The 18270-nt window shown below is 36.8% G+C and overlaps 2 protein-coding genes across 4 annotated transcripts in view; both read left to right on the forward strand.

Moving 5' to 3' along the window:
• The first annotated feature begins 1417 nt into the window (after positions 1-1417).
• Positions 1418-13108, forward strand: GCG (glucagon). Of its 2 annotated transcripts, none has more exons than XM_030952470.1 (7): positions 1418-1501; positions 6078-6178; positions 6554-6715; positions 7595-7648; positions 9209-9346; positions 11467-11610; positions 12609-13108. In XM_030952470.1, exons 2-7 carry the CDS (start codon positions 6081-6083, stop codon positions 12631-12633), a joined length of 621 nt encoding a protein of 206 aa, XP_030808330.1. In that variant the 5' UTR covers positions 1418-1501; positions 6078-6080; the 3' UTR covers positions 12634-13108. The 2 variants fall into 2 exon arrangements, with proteins under 2 accessions (XP_030808330.1, XP_030808329.1); XM_030952469.1 differs by lacking the exon at positions 1418-1501 and adding an exon at positions 2130-2222.
• A 4351-nt stretch (positions 13109-17459) lies between these two features.
• Positions 17460-18270, forward strand: part of DPP4 (dipeptidyl peptidase 4) — a 43127-nt gene continuing 42316 nt past the window's right edge. For both annotated transcript variants that reach the window (XM_030952748.1, XM_030952750.1), the window contains exons 1-2: positions 17460-17645; positions 17720-17804. In XM_030952748.1, coding sequence (XP_030808608.1) covers positions 17640-17645; positions 17720-17804 — 91 coding nt within the window. In that variant the 5' untranslated portion in view covers positions 17460-17639. The remainder of the gene's footprint in view (positions 17646-17719; positions 17805-18270) is intronic.

Here is an 18270-nt window from a genome sequence, read left to right on the forward strand (position 1 = left end):
CAACTGAATCACAAGAAACATGAAAATTTCCCGAAGGCAGGCCCCTTTCACCTTCTGTTTCTTAGTCTGACTCAAAGTATTGTCTCATTTGAGAACAATGATATAGAGAACAGTGAGTTTGCCCTTGATTTTGCCAAGAGGTGCCATCTAACTGGTGTATTTTAAAATGTGAGAGGAACAAACTTGAGTGTATGTGCGTGTCTCCTACACTTGATATAATTTTCCACTTTTGTTTGGAAACTCTTCTTTGCTGTGCTCCTGAAATATATACTATAGACTCAGTTATGGCAACAGAGGGTTGCCTGGTTCTTGATGGCAGTTCACTTCTTTCCTGTACATTTTATTTTCTGTGTACAACTTGAAAAACAACTGATCACCTTCTAGATGCTAGATGACCTGCTAGATGATACAAGTCTGTGACAACCTGCCCAACCAGGTGCACTGACGTGCTCTTCTCTTTTTTTTTTTCTGGAATCATCCTACTGTAAACAAGGAACTTTATATGACACAAGAAAATAAACTGAGATAAACAAAAAGAGAAAAGCTGTCTGTTTCCTGGAGGAGAGGATATTGTCTCACATTCCGTACTGCCTCTTTCCAAAGTATCTTTAACTCAGCGTGCAGAGCGATGGTTGTAGCGATCCCTGCAAAGCGTGTGCGTGCCGGTCCCGGTGCAGAAGCGGTGGAAGGGGCCCCTTGGTCCCCATCTGCTGCGCTGCCCGGGTACTGCAGGGCGCACCGCTGGCCGCGGGAGCCGCCGGGTCACCCACCCCGACGCCTAGAAATGGAAAAAATAAACCACGAATCTCACAGATTGATTCAATAGCATAGAAAATTACGCTTAGCAAAAATTAAACTTGATTATGTGGACTGTGTAGTGAGACTTAACGTTTCCCTGAACCCATACCATGGTACCACAGAAGGTATTTATGATAGAGCACTAGGAAGGATCCAGTAAATTTTGTTTGCCGCTCTAATGTGGTTATTAAGTTTATACATTACCTCAGTTGTATCTTATGGGCGTTGCCAATCTGGTCAGTCAGCAGAAAACTACCTCAGTGAAGCACATTCTTTGCTGGCTTTGAGGAGCAGCGTTAAGGGAAATAAGGTTTGTTGTAATAAGTATGTGCCTTGTGCCACAAACTGGACTGTGAGGCACTCCAGACTGGGGCATAGGCTGTCATTAACATTCAATGAGATGTCTGCTGTGATTCCAGAACCTTCCTCCTACGTGATTATCTCCCCTACCTGTCTCTGTGTTGTCACTGCATGGATGACCATGGCTTTCTTTGGCAATGCTGCTCCACCAGAGCTATGAAATTGTCTCCACTGAACAACAATAATTGCATCAAACAGGCACTAGTACACATCTCAAATACATTTTGTTTCATTTTTTTCCTTGTAGGGAATGGAAATGTGGGCAAATGATTTATCTTGCATAAATCTATAGGCCACGGTGTGAAACTCAGTGTATAGTGAATGTTTGGCATATAGTTCTCAAGTGAGTATGAATTTTCTTACAGTAGCATTTACAAATTTGGAATTTTACCTCTAGGGCTAATCAAAACATTTTTTTAAAAATTTCACCTGTGCTTGGCATGGCGTAGTGGGTAGCCATCACTGCAATATTTCACATCTCTTTATATTCATTATACTGGCACAAGATTACCTGAAGAATTATTCAAGGGTTTTGGGAAAGCTGTGCTTATTTTAACAATTAATTAAATTTATAAACTCTATTAAAATTGATAAGTGAAAACAATGCTATTGATGTCAGTAGAATCAGGATTCTAACTATTAAATGTGGCAAATCAGAAATTGGAGAAATCACTGCCTTGATCCCAGGCACCTTTTGCCCACTGTTTGTCATGTTAATGCCCTTCTGTTTGATATTTACTACTTTAGACATTGCTACCTCACTCCTTCTGCAAATCCATGTTAGCATTGATGTCATAAAGTAAGCAGAATGAATGTGTGAAATTGCTTGTAAAATTATCAAATGAAATGAATAGCAAATATGATGACTTTTTTTTAAAGTTGAATAAGGAAACTGTCAGCAATGATGCACTCCTGTAATGCTTACTAGAGCTGAACAGTATATATATAAGTCTGTGCAAAAGAGGCAGCTAGGCAGAGCTCAGGATCCTCAAGGCTTGCCATAGTTGCAGAAGAGAGAGTAGCTCTTTCTGCAGCTGCCACATATCACCTCTAAGTATAATAAGGTAAGATTTATATGAACTACCAGTTATTTGTTTGAGAAAGCCTAGTGCATTGTCTGCATTGTGCTGCCCAAAGTTTTCAATAGAGGTGCCGATCTTTCAGCAAATTGGTGTTTTCTTCTGAGATTATACTCACTGATATTTGGAGTTAATGACATCATAATTTAAATATTTTGATGAATTGATTACTTAAATAGAGAATGATCTGATAAATGGAAATCAACAGTTTGTGTTGCATAATTAATTGAAAGAAGGAAGATTAACCATGAGAACATGAAAGACATGCATTGTAGTAAGAATTTAAATGAGATACACAGTTATTGATTTTTATATTTTTATCTTCTTTAGTACCTTCTGTAGAAATATTTAATTAATGTGGGGTATTTATGATAGATTATGTGAGTTTAAAATTATTCACTCCTTGTAGATACTGCCTAAATATGAATCAATGAGGATTAAGCTAGAAGCATGGAAACAAATTCAGTGGGTTTATGTAGACACTGATTTAAAACTGTCCAAGACAGATTGTCACTCTGTCACCCTACAGACAGTCACTCCACTGCCCCACTTTTAGATTAGTTTGTCTCAAGCAACTATTATTTCCATATCACTGTAAGATCAGAAGAGGAAATTTTATAGCACAGAAGTAAAATTAAAGCCTTTCAATAGTTATTGGGATTATTGCATAAAATTTAATTTAATCTTCCATCCTACTATGAAATTCCTTAGACTAGAAGGTTGGATTTTACAGAACTTTCTACAAGGCATTATAGCATGGTGGGTAAATTAGATGTAAAACACACCTACCTGAAAGTAATTTATTTATTTCAAAAGATTATTGCTATTTGCAGACAGTTTCATTTCAATAGAAATCTATTTTGTTCATTCATGCATGTTCATATGAAAATATTTCCTTTTTTTACTGCTTTTTTAATGTAACTTCATAATTTCTATTTTTTGACTGGAAAGAGATACAAATGTGACTTCTGAAAGTTTTTTGAAAACTCAGTGAAATTAAGCTAGTTAAAATTGTACATACATACAAAAAATCTACTACACTTGTAGTAGAATATATTATAAAACTAGAAAAATCAGGTTCGTGAAGGAAATAATATTCAAATAAACATCTGATCAAGATTTGAGAGGTATTTTTGTTACATATTTCTGGTGGTTCAAACTGAGATGTCTTAATTTTTTCATTTTCAATCAGAAAGATATGAAAATATTTTCATTAGTCCAATATGCATAGGAATAAAAATTTTCTGTGTGAGATTAGCTTTAGTTTTCCTGTGCCTTGATAGTAGGTTTCCAGGGCTTTTAGAATATCTACTGGTGACCTAAATAACTTACAGCAAATAAAATCTTTTTGCTGATTGAGAAACTGATTGATTAACCAGCATAAACTAAGAAAATACCATTTTTCTGATCATCGCTTTTTCTCTATAACACATCTATATTATCAAGAATAAAATTACTATTTCTTCTTTTGAAACTGTATCCTGTTTAACTTGTCAAGAACTCCTGTTGCTGGTTTAACTTACCAATAGCAAATACTAAAAGTTGAAAAAACAAAACTGATGCTTTTTTTTTAAAGAACATGTTTGACAGAAGGTTAATAGTTTTTGGAAAAGCTTATTTTATTAATAAGGATTCTCAAAAATTTTATACATTTTAAAAACTGTATTTATACATATTTCTTTTTTAATAATCTTACAATTTTGATTCTGCAAAATTTAGAAAGCAGCTGAAAATGCATTTAACTTTAATCTTAATACTTAAGGAATAAAGTAGCCAGTGGGACTGTTCACATCTGAAAGTTTTATAGGCCTGAGACATTAGAGTTAGAGCCAAGATAAACTGAAATTTCTCTTTACTGACTACAATGACTTTGAATTATCTTTTAATAACTTTTATATAAAAGAAAATCTTTTGGTGTTGGATATTTCATTCCACCTCAGTGACTTGGGTTTATGTCTAATCTGGATTGCAGTTTAATAAAGCTACAGACAGCTGTAAACTAGGACTATCAAGCAGGGCAAATTTACTTATGTATGCTGTAATAGCCAGACTTTATCTGGTGTCCAAGTCCAGGTTAACTCATTTACAGCTGTATCAGTTACCAGAGGGGCCAATCAAACCATTTTGAAATGACCACAACAGAGTCATTTCCCAAAGAACAGGCAGAGCTTTTGTTCCATCGCTAGAAGCCTATGAAATGTGAAATTATGCATTCCTTGAGATAAACATTGGATGTCAGTGTTGCACCACCAAATTACAGCTCCAAATGAAACAGTGAAAACAGATTTCAGCACTAGAGTTAGGGTTTTAATAAGGCTGACTGCATGACCACTGTGGTATGTGTTGGTACTATAGCAGGGTATGTTCAAGTGAAGGGGTCAGCTCTTATACACCAGAACATTGCACAAAGCAGAATGAACAGACACTGGTGAAAAAATGAGTAACATTGGCAGTTGCTTCTGGTGGAGAGAGGAAAACTGACTCCATTGCCTAATAGTAAAATACTTCAGAAAATATTATACCTACACATTTATTTTCTGAGCTTGATCAATATTTTATTAAGATTTTGATTGCCTCAAGTATTTGGATACAGATACTGAGGTATTCTAGTAAAATATTCACATTATTCAGTAAGATTCTCTTAAAAATCAGGCCTCACAAAGTACCAATCCAATAGATTCTTCCTAACCATTGGTAAAATGCCTGCCAATAGTCAAGCTTTGCATCTCCAACTAGAAGTTATTTTTAAACAGATGGAAGAAACAGGTTTCAAAAAAAATCTGCTATGAAGGAGCAGACTACAGGGGCAGAGTAGAAGTCCTACAGCAGTAGGATTTTTTGATGCAGGAGATCACCTTTTCAGAGGTGTTCATATAGCCCCCTCATTTGCATTGCTCAGTGCAGAGCCAAGTCTCAATCTCAAAATGAAGTAATCTACACCTTCACTACACATCATTCCCTCTTCCTAAGACTTCCTCCAGCCCATAGTATATTTAAATTCAGCCTCTCGTGACAAGGCATTAAAATAGAGAAGATATGTATTTTCACTCAGACTGCCTTATTTTATAAATCAGTAAGTACATCAGCTTCAGTAAGAAACTCCTGCAGTGGAGCCACGGGAATAGGGTAAAAATTACATTTACTGGGGAGAGTGTTTTGTAGCTGGGACTTACTTTGCTACCATTTTGCTTCAAGGCACTCATGTGTCCTATCTCCCTTTGTTTTCCAGACTGTATCATAAACCTCCATAGGAAAATGCCATGGATGGGAGAAGGGCTTGTTCAAATACACAAGTATTAGCCCAAGTAGATGACGAAATTATTTCCAATGACATTTTACTGATGTGAACTCATTGCAACTTCTGTGAGAAAGTAGGGGGAGCTGCTAATGTGACAGTATTCTTGACAAAGATTTGCTTTGTTTTTTTCTCTAGTGAATGACCTGGGAAAAGAAATCACAGCCACATCACTACCCCCAGTTTTGCAATAGAACAGTATTACAGATCTAGGGCTTGCCATCAGCAGAACCCAGAGAAAATGAGAGAACAGACCTTTATCCTCACATTACAAAAGACAGGGAGGATGCAGTTGGTCTCAGCTCTCCTTGCATTCTAGAATACAGATTAGAGCTGAAAGACTGGAACAGAGACTACATCTTTTGAATGCCTAACCAAGGCCCTGAAATGTCATCCACTGGACATGAAACCCATCCTAGAAGGCTCTTTATATTTAACCTTCATGTTTAGATCAGCACTAAGAATGTCTCTTTTCAATGTAATTGATTCAAACATATGTAAACATTATAACATTTTTCTTTGTTGCTTTATTTCTATTTTGACAGGCAATGAAAATGAAAAGCATTTATTTTGTTGCTGGTCTCCTTTTAATGATAGTTCAAGGCAGCTGGCAAAATCCTCTTCAGGATACAGAGGAGAAATCAAGGTAAATTCTTTAGACCAAACTTTTACAAATACTTGGCGTGAACTTTTTTTTCTTACACTCTGAAGCCAAACATACTATAACTTAAAGACCCCTTTATGCAGTACTTAATCTACCATTGAAATTGATGGGGTTTCTAATATAGCAAAGCTTAGCACAGAAATTTGGGGTATTAAAACAATGGCTACCTTCTTTATCCAAGAAGACTGTGTAATTGGGCAGTGTCCCATCTGCTATACAGATTCCTTTTACCAGACAGCTACTGATCAATATGCCACTTGCTTTCACTTCATGGGAGTAAAAAATAGCATTGTTGAAAGAAGAATCAATGCACCTGTAGACTGTACTGCAGATTAACAAGGTCTAAACTTTTCACAGATCATTCAAAGCTTCCCATTCTGAGCCAATAGAGGAATCTAGACCGCTGAATGAAGTGAAACGTCACTCACAAGGCACATTCACCAGTGATTACACCAAGTACCTGGACACCAGACGAGCTCAGGACTTTGTGCAATGGTTAATGAGCACTAAAAGAAATGGGTAAGCATTTTGGTCACATTGATACAGATCTCCACAAACAAAAACAGCCAAGAATCTAGCCAATTCAGTTTCTTGGTATCAGCTTCCCATCCCAGATCATGGATAAACCTCGAATAAGTAAAGTACTTGAGGAAAATTTATGTATACAATCATAGAATCGTTTAGTTTGGAAAGGACCGCTAAGATCAAGTCCAGCCATTAATAGAATATTAATATATTATTAGAAATGAGAAACATGTAAAATCAATCAAAAGGATTTGGCTAAATCAAAATGTACTTTCTGATATGCCACCTATAAAGACTGTCTCAGCCTCTTTGAGGCAGATTTCCTCAGTGAATCAATTAAGTTCAATACAAATAAGATATATAAATATAATGCACAATTCTGGGCCATTAGGCCTCAACAAAATTTTCCTATCTATGGATACTCTAATCCTGAAGTTTCATTTGTGAAAAGGCAGCTGATGTGTAGGTTTTGTTGACTACTGGATAATTTACCAGTATCATCAATATAAATTGGCATGTTTTTTTCAAATATACTTTGATTAAACTCAAGCTAACAAGCTGAGAGCAAGGATAATGCACAAGTGCGTCAGTCTTGTGTTCTAGAGAAAATCTGCCCAATAAGAATCCAGAAATATCCAGAAGAATCTATTACATTAATGCTTTTAAATCTCTGTGGAAGACTTTAAAGTATAAAGTAACAATTTCTACACATTGTACTAATTTAAATTCATATGTCTGAAATATAATGAATATAATATTCATCTATGAGTCATGAGGATTCACTATAATATTCAAATAATAACCAGTAAAACTTATGCAGGCTTTGCAGTGTACTGGTACTAACGATCTAATGATTGTGCAATTTCACTACAGCCAACAAGCACAGGAGGACACAGAAAATAACAAAGTCCCTGACCAGCTCTCAAGGTATTCTATTTGTCACAACTTGTTATTCTCAATCAGTTTGAGTTCATTTTCAGTTGAACAAGAAAGAGAACAACTAGTGTTCTTTGAAATGTTACCACAATCAAAGAAATATCAATCCAATACATTATTTCATAGCTGCTTTTAACAAGGAAATAGGATATGTCTCTATGTTATTTATTCCTGCGCCTGTGTTCTATAGCTATAGATGCAAGGAATGCAACAGGATGAGAATAGGTTTTAGGAAAGCACATTTCAAGTAATCAAGGAGAGTAGAGAATAACATAAAAAGAAAAACTTGGTATAGAGAAAGTTTGAAGAAAAAAATTAAACAAAAACAACCACATTATGTTGAAGAATAAAAAACCAGTGAGAAGATTAGTGAAAGGAAGGCGGCCAGGAAAATTTGCAGAGAGCTGATTAAACATGATGCAATGTTCAGCCCTCAGCACTCAGTCCCATGTTTCATAAACCACTTATTACAGAAAGGAGAAGACCTGATGAAGGCCAGAATTCTGTTTCTTGACTGTGTTATTGGGAAAAGGTTAGAGAGATTGGAAATTTTAAATAAATAAAGGAGAAATTGAGTAAGTGTTTTTGCAAAACAGATTAAAATACCTATATGAAGTCTTTCGTCAGAAAATCCAAAAAGGATAGCCCAGATCACAAAGACCCTTACATTCACACTGTCAATATTAATAACAAATTTGTAATAATGTTTCCGCTTCATTGAAACAGCATATCTCAAAAAAAAATTAACATTTCATTAAAAATGTTCCAAACAACTCTAGTTAGCATGCTGATGAAAAGTGCAGATGGTACTAAATTAGGAGGAATGGTGACATCCCAAGAAGAAAAAATAATAGAAAGAGCTAGATTTGGGCAGAAATTAGCAAATTTTGAAACAGAAATGCTAGAGAATTTATTCATGGAAAATATTCCATAATATGTCTACTTCTTAGTGTAGTTTGCCTTCCCAGCAGCCACTGTAACATAATTTTGTATTATATCAGAGAAATAATCACAATGAGGTGTAGGGAGGGAGAATGCCTTTAATAAGATGGAGTTGATCAGGCTTGAAAGTTTTCCAAGATTATGACTTGGTCAGAGAGATGATTTAAAAGGTGTTTATAAAACAACTCAAAATGTAAACTTGAAAGGAATTAAGTCTGAATAGTTTGGCTCAGAAATAATGAAGGTGAAGGTAGGGGGAGCATTTAACAAAGGGCAACAAAAAGCATGTCTGTAAAATACAATACAGTTTCTAGCTCATATTTAATTAGTAAGACCATTCCAATACAGCTGTAATTGCTTTCCACACCTGAAGTGAGTTTTTCAGAACTAGTTCAGGAATCTCTGCACAAAACTGTATTGCATAGTACAGGCATACCTTCAGAACTGAAACCTAACAATAAAAAATATGTCAAGATCAATTTGAGGCACAAAAAGAACCCCTCTCTCCTATACAAACACTAGTCTGGCACATGGGATATTGAAATCAATGAAGATTGTTTAAAAGTTCAATTCTTACAGACTGCTCCTGTGGTACTGCTCTCCTTTCAGCAATGCCATCTCCAAGCGCCATGCTGAATATGAGAGACATGCTGAAGGCACCTACACCAGTGACATCACCTCTTATTTGGAAGGTCAAGCTGCCAAAGAGTTCATTGCTTGGTTAGTGAATGGACGAGGAAGAAGAGAGTAAGAATGCATCCATTCCTCTTATTAAATTTTGCCTAGTATTTGGGGTTAGAAATCATGTCTGATGAAACTCTGATGTGCTTTTGATCATTCTTGCTGTACTTCATGTCTTTCTTTTGTATTAGAAGACATTCTGTTGGTGATTGACTACCACTTTACATTATTAAGTTCAAATACAGATTAAAACCTGTTCAGTATGCTGTTACACTCTAAAAGGTCAAGTTTTATTTAAGGTCAACACATCTAAAACTAAACCAGACCTTCTTCCTCTAACTACGATCTTCCCCTTCACATAACATTGCTTACAGTCTCCTTAACTGTCACTGAGATTATTCAAGTCACTATCATCTTAAATTGCCTTCTCTTCTTTTCCTTTTACAGTCCATCTTTTCCTGTGCAATATTTCCAAGATTAAATCTTTACCAATGTTTTCAGGTGTACTCTGTGTGCTGATGATCATTCCCAGCAGTAACTAACTTCTTTTCCTCTTCCCATGCTTCTCAGAGTCTCCCCAAGCTGCTGCTGCCATAACTATCATTGCTGTAGCTTATCTTCCTTTTTAAGAGGCCTCTGATTCTTTTGCCATGGTTTGCAGTTCCCTGGACACAAAGCTCCACTAATGGTTTTGCCTACCCATGATTTCTTTAATTTCTACCTTGTTCTCCACATACTCATTGCAGATTTCTCTATCCTATCCACTTCATGTTCTCCCTCATGACTTTACATCTTTTGCCATGATGGTCGTACACTTGGAGTGGCATTGCCTTCAGTCTTCTGCAGGCATCTTCTGCTCATCTATTTCCAACTCTGCATGGTTAGGAGCTATACCATGCAGCTGCCACTCCCCACCTTTCAACTGTTCTGTACTTATTTGTGCCTTTAGACTGTAAGCTCTTTGGGGCAGGGATTTCAGTTCATCCTCTGAATGAATATTCTACCAGCTGTAAAGTATTATGTAAGTCTCTCACTTTACATAAAAATAATAATAATAAAATACAATCTGTAAGACAAGATTGTGTGTTGTAGTTAAGGAAGACTAAATAGCAAAAATTAAGTTTTGTAAAAATTGACAATTTCCTGAAAAAAACAGAGTTAAATAAATTAGGTCAGCTATAGAGAAGGGAAGAGCTTGTTCCCCTTCCTAGTTATGTTCAGACATCCACTTGTTTTTCTGTCATGTTTTGTTTTCATGAGCAGAAATAGGGTATTTCTGTATCCATTTGAGAGAAATACAATCTCATTGAACTTAGATCCCTAGATGGGCAATTAATTGTAGACAACCCTTCTGCTTTCCAACATTTGGTACTGTTAGTGGTTGAACTTTTATATAGTCTTCCTTGAAATGAACCAGTCTGCCTGTCATTGGATCCAGGACCCAGGGTGCTTCAGCATCAGCCCACCTTAATGAAATCCATCAAAATCTTCCTATATTTGATGGGATGAAACAAGAGAGAAAAGTTTTCTAAATCAAACTCTGGTTTTGACAAACTGGTTTTTCAGCAGTCAAAAAAAGAATGGAAAAAGAATCAGGACCTGATTCCAAGTATAAAATGCAACATTCTAAGATTTTATATCAAACAAGCAAATAGCAAATTTATACAAGTGCTTTAAATGAGCTATTTCAACCACCCTTCTGAAACAACAAAAAAAGAAATGTTGCCCTTAATAATTCTTATTAAGAATAAGCATTCTTAGGAAATATAATTTCAAGTAAATAAATAGGCCTTATGTCCAAATAAAACAGAAAAAAGAATGAAAATTTGACTGTAATGTTTTAATAGTGGTATTTCTTAAATAGTAATTCTTAGTAAATGTACTGGTGCCTAATATACGTGGCATAGACACTGCAGACTGAGATATATTTTTGCATGTATGGCTTTTTCAAAACTGCTAGAGAGGAGTTTAGACTCACTGGAAGGAACCACTGTGTGTTTTGAAAATAATGCCTCAAAAGATGTTCTGACACACATTGTGCTGTACTGACCCATAACATCAGGCTCAATCCTTAACTCCTTCAAATGACAGGGCATGTTCAGTGTATTAGAACCCTGTAACAAGGCCCTTTTAAATGGTTTGTTTGTTTTGATCTGCACAGTGTTGATAATTTCTTCCCTTTGAAGTTTCCCAGAAAAAGCCCTTGTGGCTGAAGAAATGGGTCGAAGACATGCAGATGGCACTTTCACGAGTGATATCAACAAAGTCCTTGATGATATGGCTGCCAAAGAGTTCCTAAAATGGCTAATTAACACAAAAGTTACCCAAAGGTGCCTGAATTTTATACTATTCTTAATATACTGATATTTTCAATGCATTTGTCACACCTGGGGAAAATACTACTAATTTTTCTCTTAGCTGCTGATATATCTGTAGTATGTTGCAAACTTTGTTAAAGACAGATGAAGAAGGATAAAACACTAAATGGAACTAATTCCAAATATTATCAGAATTTTTATCAATGATGAACCTCTAATAATTTCCTATTTAATTTGAAAGTAGTTCTGCCAGTGAATGTTACCAGAAGTAAGGTCATATTAAATCACTGAAAAATAAAACTTTGCTTTACATGGACATTATAAAATCGGAAATATTTATTGGCAAAATTACACCAAATTGATTATTCTTTAAAGACTGTGATATAAAACACTGCCTTAATCAGTGGCTTGTCATTAGGAAAAAGTGCTGTAATCTGAGCTCATGCCGTAATCAGGGCTCCTGTTTGGGAGCCCTGCTTTAGTTTGCCTGTATGTAGGCAAAGCAGCATTTTCTAAATGAGCACTGTGAACAAGTTAATATTTGGGAATTATTTGTTAAAATTAACAAAGCATTTTAAAAAGTAATTAAATACCAACACAAGACACATGTGAGTGGCCAGATTTTTTTAACATGTTAGATATCCAATTTGCATTATTAAAGCACCCAAAAAACCAGTTGATTTTGGAAATCTGAAACAAAATTAACAAAAAATTTAGAAGGTGTAGTTAAAATACAGTTTTTATTAACATGCTACTATTTTTATGTTTGCAGTTCAGCGTTGAAACAAACAATTTAGGAAAAGAATCTATTAGAAACTACTAAAATGCTTTTCCTTTAGGAATAATTGTTTTCAATCTGTTATTAGAGAGAGGCATTGAGAGGTCTGTGAAACTAACATCTGCTCACTCTAAAACAGAAAAAATATGTTCCACACATATTTCATAAATCTTGGGAGACTTAGAATTTTTCCTAATTGCTGCTGCTTTTTTTCTTTGTTTTTTTTCCCCAGAGACCTTTTGGAAGAATACCAGTAAAAATGAAGAATAAAATGGGATAAATGAAGATCTTCATTTCATCAACTGCCAGTTATTAAGAGATTCTGAAATCTGTATTCTGTCATTTACATTTGTTGTAACAAAGCTATGTCACCTTGCATGCCAGGAAATAATTGTACTATAGTTTAGTGTTGCCAAAGGTTTATATGTGGAAAACCTGTTGTCTAAGGCATGGTTTTCTTAACAGCTTTAAGAATGTGAAAGTTCTATAACTTCATGTTTTGCATTTATTAGGACTAAAGTAACTCCATTTATATTTAAGGATAAAATTATTTTTCTAAAAAATTTACTTCTACACACAAATGATTCAATTACCAATTATATGTGTTATTCATAAGGGGCTGGCAGTTACAAATGCCTGAGAAGTGAATATCCCTCTTAAAACCTTTGTTATAAAAAGGCTAAGCTTTAAGGGTATTAAATTATAGCCTTAAATAAATTTTTTTCAAGCTTCTTTTCTGTTGACTTCTCATTGTGTATACGCCACGTTCCTCTTTGCACTCCATTTCATTTTATTCTAATATTTTAGTGTCTCTGAGATCTTAGAAATGGTTTGTTTGGACTGATAAACTCAGCATTGTTTGGTCACATTTTCTCTGCAATAATTCCCAGAAAAGAGCTGTGTGAACTCTGAACTATCTTTAGGTGAAAAATAAATCATGTAAGATGAAGCTAGAGAGGACTAACATTTTTATGGGAATAAGTTTTTTAAAAGCATCTGAAACTTGCACTTATAATCTAAAATTTCTGGGAAAATATTAGATCATTCTTCCAAAGTGCTATAGGAATGAATATTCTGTAATTTTAGATCAGAACAGATCATACCCAGTTTGGCATCTTGATCAGCTTCTTGGCAACAACAGAAAGCTTTTCTAACATCCCAACTTTAAACAATTTAAATTCAATAGAATCTTGCATTAAAGAAAAAATATAAAATCATAACATCCAAAATACCACTGGAGATAAGAAAAGAAAAAGGGAAAAGAGGTGGAGGCTGTGTATACATATTATTTGTTTATTTAATCCCATTTGTACACAGTGGTTTGGGTTCAAGTGGAACTGGAAAAGATTCAGTTATGCGCAGTTGGATACATATGGCCCAGGACAAAATGGTACAAGGTAAATCTTCTGTTCCCACAGACTGAACTATTGCCTTTGAAATGTTTTATTTCACTTTGTCCGGGATGTCTTGGTGCTCTGAAGGACAGGATTCCTCAGTTACAAATCCATTTTTTCACAGTGTCTGTCACCAGGGATTTTGAGCCTCTCCTGGTGGTGGCTTTATCAGCATGAAAATACTGGGCTTTCCACACTTTTACAAATTATATGCTTTAGGAACAGAGGGACGTAAATTATTTTCTCAAGTTTATGCAGCTTTTCTGGAACACAACAAAAACATTTAACCTCTAATTTTCTAAGTCCTGATCTAGAGCATGAATCAAAAGTAACCCTTTCTTCACAAATGAGACAAGCTGAGCTTATAATCAGAAATATCAAACACATGTTTTACCTCAACAGGACTAGGATTTACATATCCTGAAATCATAGAGCAAGTCCATATGACATCAGTAATAAGGTATGCCCTGGATATTTCTCATTTCTGTCTACATGAAATTCAGTGAAGAGTATAAATACAGGGAAAAATAAGTCACAATCTCTTTGTCTTTACTAAATGGCTGGAGTCCTCTGTGTATTGCACATGTGCTGCCTTGAACTTCCATGTGGCCTTATATTTAAAAGTGTCCCCACTGTATTTTATTTGCTGAGTGTGCAGCATCTTTTGTCTTCCATACTATTTACTAAGTATCTGGAAAAATAAGCATATTGCATTAAAACAAGACAACTACTTGGAATGAATTAAAAAAAAAAAATAACAGAAACCTGAGATACTCTAACCATTCAACTGTGCTCAGAGGACATGTAAGAATCTGTACTTCCCAAGAAAATAATTTTCTAAATAAAAACATACAAACTTGAAAGAGCTAAGTGACAGCTGCTACCAAGTACATTGAAATTGATGTCCCAGTAACATAATCGCATAAAACAGGGATTTTTCGTTCTTGATTTACAGTTAACACTCTTCACAATCCTCTCAAATAGAACCAAAGATGTGCTACAAAACTGTCATGCCATTTCAACTTCAAATGCAAAGAAAAAATGAAACTCCACTATTCACTGGAGCCACTGAACCCGTACAAAATTCTATCCAGCCCATATTTTGTCTCCCACAAGAACACACTGAGAACTCTGGAATACATCATTGCACCTGTAAAGTAAACCATACACATTTTAGTCACTTTTTTTTTACTCTGCAGAGAGCTTAAGTTTTCCATTTTTGCAGTTTGACTTTTCTAAATATTTCTGGAGGAAAGGCTCCAGATGTATATATAAATAGATGTCTAACAAAGTCTTGAGTTTTAGTGAGGCTAGAAGTCTGAGGAAGACATTGCATCTGGCAGGTCCCCCAACTCTCTGGGAGGTCAGCCTTAGGCTGAAAGCTGTATTTTCATTCTTTTCTAGTCAATAGCTTCTTGCAATCATGCAACTTCTTTATGAATACCACTGTGTTGAACATACAATAGGAAGCTACAGCTTCTCAAATTTCATCACGTAGCAGCCACTACTGGATAGTCCTTTGTTTAATTTCTTGGCATGGTGCTAATACTTACCTGATTACAAAAGAACACCACAGTATAAAGTAACTCAAAATACTTAGCTGGAAGAACTTTTTAAAGTCTCAGGCTATCACAAAAGACAATCTGACCAAGAAACAGAAGCATGACCATAACAATATTTTTTTGGGATCATGAGTGTTTTGATCAATCAGGAGGAACTTGAGATTTTTTTCGAGTTGTAGAGAATCATTGTTAGGAACTATTACAATTCAATGGAAAATATATTCTGCTTTACTGACTATTACTGAATCACTCTGGTGGTTCTGCCTACAGGTTTGGGTCCTGTAAATCCCTCTGGCATGACCACTGTCAGAAGCACTGTAGGTTACTAAAAATTTGATCTAGACATAGGAACCCAGATTTCCAAAGGCACTTAAAATGGTGTTCCCACCGAAACCAGCAGTAGCCAGCCATATGCATTGACAGTACTGCTCCTTTTTTCTCCTTAGAATTCACCATGAGGGACTTTAAATCATGGTTGATAATCTCTCAAAACATTACTAAACTGCAACTTGGCTATGAAAAGCTACAAAATATTCAGGTACATTTTTTCACAAGACATAATTTGACTGTGCTGTATTTTGAGACATTGTGATGATCACTACTTATTAGGGGGGGAAAAAGCACAGATTGGCTGATTCCTATTGTGATTCCTACTCACTAGGAAAAGGAAAATTCACCCTGGGGTGAGGGGTGGTGGTGTTTTATTTTCCTTTTTGATTGTTGATAAGACAGATGCACAGTACACCAGACTGATATTTAAGTGGAGCTGTAAGCATTCTGAAACATTGGTCATGCATCTTACTGCATATAATGAAATGCTGCTTTGAAAAGTAATGTAAAGCACTGTTACTTCACTATGATTTTACTTTATAGAAGTGGCCTTATCTACTCAGAGATTAGTGATTATAGTAAACTGTGGAATTGCAGCAGGCTGGATGCTGCATGGTAAATGTACACTGTGCTACCTGGAACCACCATCAGGCACATTAATGACCTTCCTAAGGCAACCAAATAAATCCAGCACAGCATAAATTTGTAACTAGTACCAGCTGCTACCTTCAAGGAGCATGGTATACAACAATGAGCAAGAACATGTTTGTCCCTAGATGAAGTCTGTTGACTCCCAGACAGACACATCCTTAATGTTTGTAAACACTTTGTTTATACTAAAGGAGACTTTTTAATCACAAAAAGCTATTTTCCCACTTCCAGACACAGTTTGCTTAAGAAACAGCAGTAAAATATTAAATGCTGTGCTCCGTCTGCAGAAGTAGAATGAAGGAGCAAGCAGCATAACCTTTCTGAAAGCTTTGACAAGTTCTTTGAAGGCAAGACTAAGAACATTTGCTATTTCCCTTGACTTGAAATCTTGCTTCAGCAGATCACATACTTTTTCTGTTACATTTCTCAACTCGTAAAATACCTGCATCTGTCTCTGGTAGCTACTAGTGTTCTGCAATTAGAGGAGGAAAATCTAACGTGGATAAAACAAAAAGCACAACTTACAATTATTGTTTGGGAGGCTAGAGCTCGTAAAATAATTTAGAAACTCAGACAGTTTTTTTAATAACTGGTAAGACTCAGCTTTTTAAACTATCAAAAGCTTTACAGTTTTGATTTGCAGGTTACACTGTCTTTTCCAACAATTTGTCTTACTTTCTCAGCACATACTCAAAACTCTCCTTGGAAAGGGAATTGTTTTATGTCATAAACAAGGGTCATCCTCACCACTAAATTTTAAACTTTTGTCCTATATTTCTATTTTCTGGTCTTAATTTAAGGTCCCACTTAACAGACTTACACATCTATTTCCAGTGCCAAAAAACTATAAATATAAGCCCTTCCTGCAATTTTATCTGTTTTTTCATGACTTGACTGCCAGAAAAAGAAGTTCAAAGAGCAGAAAGTTAACAAGAAATGCTGGTGTTATCAAAACATTGGGAGTTTTCCATCAGCGTTTGAAGGCATTTCACTCCTGGGCCGCTATCTGATTTCCGACAGAACTCCCCCCGCTGTCCCAAGTCTCTCCTGCCGCGTCCAGCTGTGTCACCGCGAGCTGGCGGAGAAAGCGCCGCTCACACCGCAGAGCCGGCGCAGAGCCGGGATCTTGCACAACCCCCAGCGCCGGCCGCTCCCCGTCAGCAGCCCGCAGCCCCCGCCCAGGCGCCGCTCACGAGCGGAGCCCCGCGGGCAGCGCGGGGGCTGCGGAGCCGCAGCGCGCTCGGCTCCGGCGCGGAACTGCCTCAGCCCGCCCGCTCGGCTCGGCTCGGCTCTGCCCTGCCCTGATCTGATCCGCTCCGCTCCGCGATGCCGGTGGGTGAGGGCGCGGGGGGCGGCAGCGCGGGCAGGGCCTGCGCCGCCGGCGGCTGACGGGACTTGTCTTGCAGAGCTTCCTGAAGTGGCTGCTGGGGATCCTGGGGGTCGCCGTGGTTGTGGTGGCCATCACCGTGCCCCTGGTGCTGCTCACCCGCCGTAAGTGCGCGGGCAGCGGGGCGGGGGGCGCGCTGCGGAGCGGGGAAAGTTCTGCGGAAAGTTTCTGCCTCAGAGAACGGGGTCCGGGAAACTGGGAGGTACGGCCGCCTCACCTGAGAGCGTGGGGGGCGCGGGGACAATTAAAAAGCCTCTTGTTTTCTTGTTTGCCTTGCTAATAATTAGAAGCATTGTCGTTTTCACCATTTCACTGTTCTTATTGTTGGCAGAGGCTCTCGAACCAGCAGTAAACTGCCAATTACTCTAATTTTTCTAGAGAGTATTGAAAGGATTATATTCCTTCTCATTTGCTTTGTTTGCACAACTTTTGTTAACACCGTTGAGTGAAATTATATAAACAGCCCAGTTACAGAGGTCAGAAAAGTACAGAAAGGTTCTGAATGAGGTTTTTGGACTCTGACCAGTTAGCACTTTCCAGGTCGCCCTTGTCACTCTGGAGGTTAATGTG

Source organism: Camarhynchus parvulus, chromosome 7, assembly GCF_901933205.1.
Source record: "Camarhynchus parvulus chromosome 7, STF_HiC, whole genome shotgun sequence".
NCBI classification, from domain to species: domain Eukaryota; kingdom Metazoa; phylum Chordata; class Aves; order Passeriformes; family Thraupidae; genus Camarhynchus; species Camarhynchus parvulus.

Bases quoted from the DNA above. Each gene is read 5' to 3' on its own strand.
- GCG (XM_030952470.1), top strand. From the start codon at position 6,081: ATGAAAATGAAAAGCATTTATTTTGTTGCTGGTCTCCTTTTAATGATA. The intron at 9,347-11,466 runs GTAAGAATGCAT...TTCCCTTTGAAG, and splicing joins AATGGACGAGGAAGAAGAGA to TTTCCCAGAAAAAGCCCTTG. The intron at 11,611-12,608 runs GTGCCTGAATTT...TTTTTTCCCCAG, and splicing joins AACACAAAAGTTACCCAAAG to AGACCTTTTGGAAGAATACC.